Source organism: Nerophis lumbriciformis, linkage group LG10, assembly GCF_033978685.3.
Source record: "Nerophis lumbriciformis linkage group LG10, RoL_Nlum_v2.1, whole genome shotgun sequence".
Taxonomy (NCBI): domain Eukaryota; kingdom Metazoa; phylum Chordata; class Actinopteri; order Syngnathiformes; family Syngnathidae; genus Nerophis; species Nerophis lumbriciformis.
The window spans coordinates 44,870,797-44,882,952 of NC_084557.2; the positions used below are offsets into that span (position 1 = coordinate 44,870,797).

General features: G+C 39.3%; 1 protein-coding gene across 1 annotated transcript in view; it reads right to left on the reverse strand.

Moving 5' to 3' along the window:
- Window positions 1–12,156, reverse strand: part of LOC133612285 (voltage-dependent calcium channel subunit alpha-2/delta-1) — a 412,014-nt gene that overhangs the window by 69,219 nt on the left and 330,639 nt on the right. The window contains exons 29-30 of the mRNA XM_061969551.2: window positions 1,528–1,631; window positions 959–1,054 (exon numbers count right to left, since the gene is read on the reverse strand). Of these exons, the coding sequence (XP_061825535.2) occupies window positions 959–1,054; window positions 1,528–1,631 (200 nt within the window). The remainder of the gene's footprint in view (window positions 1–958; window positions 1,055–1,527; window positions 1,632–12,156) is intronic.

Genomic DNA, 12,156 nt, shown 5'->3' on the forward strand with positions numbered 1-12,156 from the left:
ATTTAATATAGTAATTAGGGATGTCCGATAATGGCTTTTTGCCAATATCCGATATTCCGATATTGTCCAACTCTTTAATTACCGTTACCGATATCAACCGATATATACAGTCGTGGAATTAACACATTATTATGCCTAATTTGGACAACCGGGTATGGTGAAGATAAGGTACTTTAAAAAAAAAAAGTAAGGTACTTTAAAAAAAAAAAGTAATAAAATAAAATAAGATAAATAAATTAAAAACATTTTCTTGAATAAAAAATAAAGTAAAACAATACAAAAACAGTTACATAGAAACTATTAATTAATGAAAATTAGTAAAATTAACTGTTAAAGGTTAGTACTATTAGTGGACCAGCACAATCATGTGTGCTTACGGACTGTATCCCTTGCAGACTGTATTGATATATATTGATCTATAATGTCGGAACCAGAATATTAATAACAGAAAGAAACAACCCATTTGTGTGAATGAGTGTAAATGGGGGAGGGAGGTTTTTTGGGTTGGTGCACTAATTGTAAGTGTATCTTGTGTTTTTTATGTTGATTTAATAAAAAAAAACCAACAAAAAAAACAATACCGATAATAAAAAAAACGATACCGATAATTTCCGATATTACATTTTAAAGCATTTATCGGCCAATAATATCGGCAGGCCGATATTATCGGACATCTCTAATGTGTACCCTTTCAGATATCGCATTTAGTTCCCACTAAAACATTCACATGTTGCACAATGAGATGTAAACACGGGATCATGTGTACATTCCTGTAACTTTCTGTTTGTAAAATATACCTTTATTAGTATGTTTTTAATATAGTAACATCATTTTGTGATTACGCTTCGGGTTCGGTGAATGCGCATATGAAACTGGTGGGGTTCGGTACCTCCAACAAGGTTAAGAACCACTGCCTTAGTGGCAATCAGCCGGTCCAAGTGGCACTAGTGACACTGACCTGCTGGCTTAAGTGTGACTTCATCCACAGTGAGTTCCACGGCCTTGCTGACAAGAATACCGGACTCCGACAAACTCTCCCGGCCGTCCGCTGCAACTGCGGAAGGGAAGGACACACAGTAGAACTGTAACTGGACTCACGGCCCATTTGGCCTGAAAATCCCGTTGGAGCTGTCAAAGCTGGCGGCATTACAGAACCGTTGCGGTCCGTTGTCGGGACATTCCAAACATTTTTAGCCGCTTGTAATTTAGTTTGAGCCGACTCGGGGCCGTGAAGCCGGCCCACGTGTTAATCCAGTGGACTCATTGTTTGCCTCCCCTGATGTCTGCTGGAGAGATTAGTGGAGATAAGCAAGAGAGGAAGCAGGACTAAGGTTTAGGATGAGTGCTGACAGACGCACTGTAAGCAGGGAGAAGGAGAAGGATAAAGAGTGTGATGTCATACGAGCGCGGAGGCTCGGGATGACATCCACAGGCAGAGAGTGAGGTGGGCTCCAGGCCAGACCACACCGGCGAGGCTCAGCCGCCAAAGTGCATAAACAGGCGCACGCAGGGTATTAAAGTTCTTACTGTTAAAAGACGGCGCGGTGAAAATGTACATCTCGTTGTCCAGGGATCTTTTGTAGAAGCTGGATTCGTACGTCTCGGGGTTCTCCATCCACTCTTCCCCAGCGCTGAAAAAAATGATAGCATGGTCAGAGTAATCCAAATTGGTACTTGAAGTTATTACCACAGTGTACAAAACCCAAAACCAGTGAAGTTGTCACGTTGAAGAGAATACAATGATATGCAAATCCTTTTCAACTTATATTCAATTGAATAGACTGCAAAGACAAGATATTTCATGTTCAAACTGAGAAACATAATTTTTTTTTTTGCAAATAATCATTAACTTAGAATTTAATGACAGCAACACATTGCAAACAAGTTGTCACAGGGGCATGTTCACCACTGTGTTACATGGCCTTTCCTTTTAACAACACTAAGTAAATGTTTGGGAACTGAGGAGACACATTTTTGAAGCTTTTCAGGTGGAATTCTTTCCCATTCTTGCTTGATGTACAGCTTAAGTTTTGTCTTGCTGAAATAAGCAGGGGCGTCCATGGTAACGTTGCTTGGATGGCAGCATATGTTGCTCCAAAACCTGTATGTACCTTTCAGCATTAATGGCGCCTTCACAGATGTGTAAGTTACCCATGTCTTGGGCACTAATACAACCCCATACCATCACAGATGCTGGCTTTTTAACTTTGCGCCTAGAACAATCCGGATGGTTCTTTTCCTCTTTGGTCCGGAGGACACGACGTCCACAGTTTCCAAAAACAATTTGAAATGTGGACTCGTCAGACCACAGAACACTTTTCAACTTTGCATCAGTCCATCTTAGATGAGCTCAGGCCCAGCGAAGCCGACTGTGTTTCTGGGTGTTGTTGATAAAACGGTTTTCGCCTTGCATAGGAGAGTTTTAACTTGCACTTACAGATGTAGCGACCAACTGTAGTTACTGACAGTGGGTTTCTGGAGTGTTCCTGAGCCCATGTGGTGATATCATTTACACACTGATGTCGCTTGTTGATGCAGTACAGCCTGAGGGATCGAAGCTCACGGGCTTAGCTGCTTACGTGCAGTGATTTCTCCAGATTCTCTGAACCCTTTGATGATATTACGGAGCGTAGATGGTGAAATCCCTAAATTCCTTGCAATAGCTGGCTGAGAAAGGTTTTTCTTAAACTGTTCAACAATTTGCTCACGCATTTGTCGACAAAGTGGTGACCCTCGCCCCATCCTTGTTTGTGAATGACTGAGCATTTCATGGAATCTACTTTTATACCCAATCATGGCACCCACCTGTTCCCAATTTGCCTGTTCACCTGTGGGATGTTCCAAATAAGTGTTTGATGAGCATTCCTCAACTTTATCAGTATTTATTGCCACCTTTCACAACTTCTTTGTCACGTGTCGCTGGCATCAAATTCTAAAGTTAATAATTATTTGCAAAAAAAAAAATGTTTATCAGTTTGAACATCAAATATGTTGTCTTTGTAGCATATTCAACTGAATATGGGTTGAAAAGGATTTGCAAATCATTGTATTCTGTTTATATTTACATCTAACACAATTTCCCAACTCATATGGAAACGGGGTTTGTACCTTTCAGCATTCATTGTGCCTTCACAGATGTGTAAGATACCTGGCGTTTCTGGGTGTTGTTGATAAATGGCTTTGGCTTTGCATAGTCGAGTTTCAACTTGCACTTACAGATGTTGCGACCAACTGTAGTTACTGACAGTGGGTTTCTGAAGTGTTTCCTGAAACCGTGTGGTGATATCCTTTACACACTGATGTCGCTTTTTGATGCAGTACCACCTGAAGGATTGAAGGTCCGTAATATCATGGCTTACGTGCAGTGATTGCTCCAGATTCTCTGAACCCTTAGATGATATTACGGACCGTAGATGGTGAAATCCCTAAATTCCTTGCAATAGCTGGTTGAGAACGGTTGTTTTTGAACTGTTGGACAATTTGCTCACGCATTTGTTGACAAAGTGGTGACCCTCGCCCCATCCTTGTTTGTGAATGACTGAGCATTTTATGGAATCTACTTTTATACTCAATCATGGCACCCACCTGTTCCCAATTAGCCTGTTCACCTGTGGGATGTTTCAAATAAGTCTTTGAGCATTCCTCAACTTGCTCAGTCTTTTTTGCCACTGGTGCCAGCTTTCAAATTCCAAATGAGCTAATATTTGCAAAAAAATAACAACGTGCCAGCTTCACTTGTTTGGGGTTTTGTAAATCCATCAGAAGTGGTCAAATTAGAGGTCAGATACAATTTGGGGGGAAAAATGTTCCTCCAAAGTCAAGTCATTTAGCATCTGAAGCACTTGTGTCACACTTCTGTCATTTTATGTGGCCTGCCAAAAGCTGGAAACATATGGTTTGATAAAAAAAAAAATTCTTACTAAATGTATTTGTTCTTTCTATTTCGACATAAAAAAAAATACCTGAACTGCATGCATATCCTTTATATGCATATCTGCTTATATTCTAAACTTTAATATTATCTAACAATGCAACAAAATATCATCATACATTTAAAACACATTTTTCTGTTAACATAAAAATACTTAAATACCTACTTCACTTATAATATTCCAAGCAAGTTATCCATCAATTGTACTTTACAGTAAAAATCATTTTGACTGAGCTGCCAGTTTTTTTACACCATAAACGCAACTTTGGTACTGTTTTTTCATTTACTGTAGTATACTATAAAAACAGCCGTAGATAAAAAAAACAAACAAACTGCCAGCTCAGTTGCATGAATTTTACTGTAAAATGCAGTGGTACAGTATTTCCATTCCATTACAGTGATATGCTGTAAAAACCACTGCAAATTATACTGTAAAATTAACTGCAAGGTTTTTTTTAGTTTTTTTTTTTTACAGTAAAATCGAAAAAAAAAATTTTTTACAGAAAAGGTAAAAAAAAATAATCGAATGCATAGGCAATAAAGTAATAATAAACATTTTTATAAGGTATTATTCATTGTCACATGCAGCCATAACTGCTATGTAACCCTCAATGAAAACGAGTTTGACACCAGTGATCTAAAGGAGTAGTACCTCTATTATAATGGGCAATAACATATACATATATATATATATATATATATATATATATATATATATATATATATATATATGTCTTAATAAGGTTATCCAAAAAATAGTGCTCGATACCGTAGTAGAGCGCAATATATGTATGTGTGGGAAAAAATCACAAGACTATTTCATCTCTACAGGCCTGTTTCATGAGGGGGGGTACCCTCAATCATCAGGAGATTTTCTCTCCTGATGATTGAGGGTACCCTCCTCATGAAACAGGCCTGTAGAGATGAAATAGTCTTGTGATTTTTTCCCCACACATACATATATATATATATATATATATATATATATATATATATATATATATATATATATATATATATATATATTTATACAATCCCTGTTTCCATATGAGTTGGGAAATTGTGTTAGATGTAAATATAAACGGAATAAAATGATTTGCAAATCATTTTCAACCCATATTCAGTTGAATATGCTACAAAGACAACATATTTGATGTTCAAACTCATAAACTTTTTTTTTTTTTTGCAAATAATAATTAACTTTAGAATTTGATGCCAGCAACACGTGACAAAGAAGTTGTGAAAGGTGGCAATACATACTGATAAAGTTGAGGAATGCTCATCAAACACTTATTTGGAACATCCCACAGGTGTGCAGGCAAATTGGGAACAGGTGGGTGCCATGATTGGGTATAAAAGTAGATTCCATGAAATGCTCAGTCATTCACAAACAAGGATGGGGCGAGGGTCACCACTTTGTCAACAAATGTGTGAGCAAATTGTTGAACAGTTTAAGAAAAACCTTTCTCAACCAGCTATTGCAAGGAATTTAGGGATTTCACCATCTACGGTCCGTAATATCATCAAAAGGTTCAGAGAATCTGGATAAATCACTGCACGTAAGCAGCTAAGCCCGTGACCTTCGATCCCTCAGGCTGTACTGCATCAACAAGCGACATCAGTGTGTAAAGGATATCACCACATGGGCTCAGGAACACTTCAGAAACCCACTGTCAGTAACTACAGTTGGTCGCTACATCTGTAAGTGCAAGTTAAAACTCTCCTATGCAAGGCGAAAACCGTTTATCAACAACACCCAGAAACACAGTCGGCTTCGCTGGGCCTGAGCTCATGTGAGATGGACTGATACAAAGTGGAAAAGTGTTCTGTGGTCTGACGAGTCCACATTTCAAATTGTTTTTGGAAACTGTGAACGTTGTGTCCTCCGGACCAAAGAGGAAAAGAACCATCCGAATTGTTATAGGCACAAAGTGTAAAAGCCAGCAGGTGTGATGGTATGGGGGTGTATTAGTGCCCAAGACATGGGTAACTTACACATCTGTGAAGCCGCCATTAATGCTGAAAGGTACATACAGGTTTTGGAGCAACATATGTTGCCATCCAAGCAACGTTACCATGGACGCCCCTGCTTATTTCACCAAGGAAATGCCAAGCCACGTGTTACATCAACGTGGCTTCATAGCAAAAGAGTGCGGGTACTAGACTGGCCTGCCTATAGTCCAGACCTGTCTCCCATTGAAAATGTGTGGCACATTATGAAGCCTAAAATAGCACAACGGAGACCCCCGGACTGTTGAACAACTTAAGCTGTACATCAAGCAAGAATGGGAAAGAATTCCACCTGAGAAGCTTAAAAAATGTGTCTCCTCAGTTCCAAAACGTTTATTGAGTGTTGTTAAAAGAAATGGTGATTTAACAGTGGTGAACATGCCCTTTCCCAACTACTTTGGCACGTGTGAGTTTGAACATCAAATATGTTGTCTTTGTAGTGCATTCAATTGAATATGGGCTGAAAAGTATTTGCAAATCATTGTATTCAGTTTATATTTACATCTAACACAATTTCCCAACTCATATGGAAACGGGGTTTGTAGATAATAGCGCATCTTGCCATCGAACAAAAACGCTACAAACTTTCATTAAACAAGGACGCTTAAGGTCAATGTCACGGACTGCAAATAGTCCGGCTCGCAATCCAATTGAAAATTGTTGATGGAAATTGAAGAAAATGGTCCATGACAAGACTCCAACCTGCAAAGCTGATCTGACAGCAGAAATCAGAGAAAGTTGGAGCAAGAGAGTTAGTACAAGCCTCGGAGACTGTCAGATGTTATAAAACCCAGATGCTTTTGTTTAGTTTTTCATGATTCCATGTTTTTTTCCCCCTCAGAAATGAATGATTCCATAATGTCCCACTCTGCTTGATCTAAAAATGAAGTTGTTACTGACCCCCACTATTTACTCTCTTGATGTCTTTTACTGTCTCTTAAAACCAGAAAGTTGACAATTAAAATGACTACAGTTTGGTGTAAAACTAAACTGAATGAACATCTTCCAAGACTGGTGATACCATCATGTTTGCCAGGTTTTTTTTCATATACAGAGCACTGCAAAAACTGAAATCTAAGTAAGATGAAATATCTCAAATAAGGGTGATATTTGCTTATTTTCTGTCTGATAAGATAATTCTCCTCACTAAGCAGATTTTATGTTAGAGTGTTTTACTTGTTTTAAAGGTTTTGGTCCTAAATGATCTCAGTAAGATATTACAGCTTGTTGCTGAGATTTGATGACCTATATTGAGTAAAACATGCTTGGAACTAGAATATCAACTGTTGCAAAGCTGTGTCATCAACACTCACAAGTATAAAACTACTTTTCTTATTTCAAACATGAAAAAAAATCATGACTTTGACACAATTTTGTCTCATAATTAAAAGAGATGACAGCCAAATGGACTTTGCTGTCTTATTTTCAATGAAACAATAGAAAACACGTACTCATATAGTAGTACAGTTGGCACAGTACAGTAAACTGACAGTTAATATTTAAACATTTAACATGTGACATTTCTAAAAATTTTGAACAGAAATAGTTCATGCACATTCAGATAAATTCCTCAAAATTACAATTAAAAATGTTTTGGCCGGGGGCCGGGCTGTATATATACCATAATTGCAAACCCTCCCGGATTTTCCGGGAGACTCCCGAAATTCAGCGCCTCTCCCGAAAACCTCCCGGGACAAATTTTCTCCCGAAAATCTCCCGAAATTCAGGCGGAGCTGGAGGCCACGCCCCCTCCAGCTCCATGCGGACCTGAGTGACGTGTCGACAGCCTGTTTTCACGTCCGCTTTCCCACAATATAAACAGCTAATGATCGAGGGCGAGTTCTTGGTTTCTTATGTGGGTTTATTGTTAGGCAGTTTCATTAACCTCCTCCCAGCGCGGTAACACACAACAACAGCAGTCAAGTTTTCGTCTACCGTAAAGCAGTTTGTCTGCCGTAAACAGCAATGTTGTGACACTTTTAAACAGGACAATACTGCCATCTACTGTACATGCATATGTGACCCACCCATAATGTGTCACATTTTTGTGTTGATTTATTTATTTTATTTTGTGGTTTGAATTCGTTTTTGGAACTGTCATTACACATTTATCAGTATTCACATTGGTCAGTAGGGGGCAGTAGGGCGTTTCTTCCCAATTGAATGCTATCACCTGCAGACCGGATGTGTCTTGTCATTCTGATGAGCGCGACAAGTCTGTGAACAATTGAAACGTCCTGTGTGCTTTTTCCTCCTGTATAACAGGTTAGTTTTGGTGAATCAACTCACTGAATAATATCCATGTGATCTTTATAAGTTTAAGTACACATTCTGATGGTGGAGCCTAACTCTAAAGTGTTTGTGAGTTGTAGTTTGTAATTTTGAATGAATCCAGTGCACAGCTGCAGTAATCAATACAAAAAGGCGACGTGAGTGTGCAATGTTTATATAGGAACTTCTGATCCTAATTCAGACTCCCAAATTAGAGCTCCCGTTTTCTTATTGATTTTATAATGTACAGGTAAAAGCCAGTAAATTAGAATATTTTGAAAAACTTGATTTATTTCAGTAATTGCATTCAAAAGGTGTAACTTGTACATTATATTTATTCATTGCACACAGACTGATGCATTCAAATGTTTATTTCATTTAATTTTGATGATTTGAAGTGGCAACAAATGAAAATCCAAAATTCCGTGTGTCACAAAATTAGAATATTACTTAAGGCTAATACAAAAAAGGGATTTTTAGAAATGTTGGCCAACTGAAAAGTATGAAAATGAAAAATATGAGCATGTACAATACTCAATACTTGGTTGGAGCTCCTTTTGCCTCAATTACTGCGTTAATGCGGCGTGGCATGGAGTCAATGAGTTTCTGGCACTGCTCAGGTGTTATGAGAGCCCAGGTTGCTCTGATAGTGGCCTTCAACTCTTCTGCGTTTTTGGATCTGGCATTCTGCATCTTCCTTTTCACAAAACCCCACAGATTTTCTATGGGGCTAAGGTCAGGGGAGTTGGCGGGCCAATTTAGAACAGAAATACCATGGTCCGTAAACCAGGCACGGGTAGATTTTGCGCTGTGTGCAGGCGCCAAGTCCTGTTGGAACTTGAAATCTCCATCTCCATAGAGCAGGTCAGCAGCAGGAAGCATGAAGTGCTCTAAAACTTGCTGGTAGACGGCTGCGTTGACCCTGGATCTCAGGAAACAGAGTGGACCGACACCAGCAGATGACATGGCACCCCAAACCATCACCGAACCATGCAAATGTTGCATTTACTTTGGAAATCGAGGTCCCAGAGTCTGGAGGAAGACAGGAGAGGCACAGGATCCACGTTGCCTGAAGTCTAGTGTAAAGTTTCCACCATCAGTGATGGTTTGGGGTGCCATGTCATCTGCTGGTGTCGGTCCACTCTGTTTCCTGAGATCCAGGGTCAACGCAGCCGTCTACCAGCAAGTTTTAGAGCACTTCATGCTTCCTGCTGCTGACCTGCTCTATGGAGATGGAGATTTCAAGTTCCAACAGGACTTAGCGCCTGCACACAGCGCAAAATCTACCCGTGCCTGGTTTACGGACCATGGTATTTCTGTTCTAAATTGGCCCGCCAACTCCCCTGACCTTAGCCCCATAGAAAATCCGTGGGGTATTGTGAAAAGGAAGATGCAGAATGCCAGACCCAAAAACGCAGAAGAGTTGAAGGCCACTATCAGAGCAACCTGGGCTCTCATAACACCTGAGCAGTGCCAGAAACTCATCGACTCCATGCCACGCCGCATTAACGCAGTAATTGAGGCAAAAGGAGCTCCAACCAAGTATTGAGTATTGTACATGCTCATATTTTTCATTTTCATACTTTTCAGTTGGCCAACATTTCTAAAAATCCCTTTTTTGTATTAGCCTTAAGTAATATTCTAATTTTGTGACACACGGAATTTTGGATTTTCATTTGTTGCCACTTCAAATCATCAAAATTAAATGAAATAAACATTTGAATGCATCAGTCTGTGTGCAATGAATAAATATAATGTACAAGTTACACCTTTTGAATGCAATTACTGAAATAAATCAAGTTTTTCAAAATATTCTAATTTACTGGCTTTTACCTGTATATTTGTATAATGTGTGTGTTCTGAAATAGTGACAGAGAATAGAACAAGGATGGACAATTCAACCCTTATCTCAACAATGAGTAGATGAGTGTTATGTGTGTGTATATGTGTAAATAAATGAACACTGAAATTCAAGTATTTCTTTTATTTATATATACATATATATATATATATATATAGCTAGAATTCACTGAAAGTCAAGTATTTCTTATCTTAAGCACGCCCCCAACCACGCCCCCCGCCCCACCCCCGACCACGGCCCCCAACCCCTACCCCCCACCTCCCGAAATCGGAGGTCTCAAGGTTGGCAAGTATGATATATGCGCACTAATTGACTGAAAGAGCACGCACTTGGCGCGATGATGTCATGTTATCCATGGAAAAATGCATTTTTAGACCATATGATTTGCCTGAGCGGCTAGGAGACCCCGAGAGTAACAAGCGGTTGCCTTGTTGCCTTTCCATTAAGAACAATAAATTAGTTTTTAGTATAAGTTTGCTGGTTTCAAGAAATGTAATGCCGAGCGCATATCATTATGTCAAGATAATGGCACTAGCATTTACTTCATTTATGAATATTTTTCAACATATTGAGCAAAAAGGTCTCTTTTTTTTCTTTCTATCAAGAAAAGTGCACTAGTTATTAGTGAGAATATACTTATTTTAAGGTATTTTTGGGTTCATTGAGGTTAGCTAACTTTCCTTTTTTTTTGGAAAGTCTTGACAAGCCAAATTTTCTTGTTCTATTGACAGATAATTTTGCTTAGTTCAAGTAAAATACCCCTCATTTTTGTATTTTTTTTTTTTCTTGTTTTTGAACACTGACTTTTTGCAGTGTGTTACCTTTTTAATTACAAGTGTCCCGAGTATTTTGCGATAAGAGCTGTCTCTCGGCTAATTGTTATGCTTTAAATTGAGAGAATAATTTAAGTTACCAGCCTTCCCGCCGCTAGGTGGCGTAGCGAACACCTTGGTGATCCCTGTACGATCTACCCACAACAGCTTTTGTGCACACCTAACCGCACTTGTGTTAGTTTTATTTTATTTTTATTTTTTGTTTATCCTTCTTCTTTTTTTGTTGTTTTTGTTGTTTTATTCTTAATACATTTACAAAAATCTAAAAAAAAACAAAAAAAACATATCACACAATTTTGAGGACGAACAAATTATATTTCCATTTTGGAATAATGCTGTAACATAACAAAATGTGGAAAAAGTGAATCGCTGTGAATACTCTCAGAGTGCACTGTACCTCTTTATAGAAAGTATACACTATATTGCCAAAAGTATTTGGCCACCTCCCTTCACTCACATATGAACTTGAAGTGCCATCCCATTCCTAACCCATACGGTTCAATATCATGTCGGTCCACCTTTTGCAGCTATCACAGCTTCAACTCTTCTGGGAAGGCTGTCCACAAGGTTGCGGAGTGTGTTTATAGGAATTGTCGACCATTCTCCCAAAAGCGCATTGGTGATGTCACACACTGAAGGCCTGGCTCTCAGTCTCCGTTCTAATTCATCCCAAAGGTGTTCTATCGGGTACAGGTCAGGACTCTGTGCAGGCCAGTCAAGTTCATCCACACCAGACTCTGTCATCCATGTCTTTATGGGACTTGCTTTGTGCACTGGTGCACAGTCATGTTGGAAGAGGAAGGGGCCCGCTCCAAACTGTTCCCACCAGGTTGGGAGCATGGAATTGTCCAAAATGTTTAGATATCCTGGAGCATTCAAAATTCCTTTCACTGGAACTAAGGGGCCAAGCCCAACTCCTGAGAAATAACTCCACACCCTAATTCCTCCTCCACCAAATTTCACACTCGGCACAATGCAGTCCGAAATGTAGCGTTCTCCTGGCAACCTCCAAACCCAGACTCGTCCATCAGATTGCCAGATGAAAAAGTGTGATTCATGGAACTAAGGGGCCAAACCCAACTCCTGAAACACAACCCCACACCATAATTCCTCCTCCACCAAATTTCACACACGGCACAATGCAGTCCGAAATGTAGTGTTCTCCTGGCAACCTCCAAACCCAGACTCGTCCATCAGATTGCCAGATGAAAAAGTGTGATTCATGGAACTAAGGGGCCAAACCTAACTCC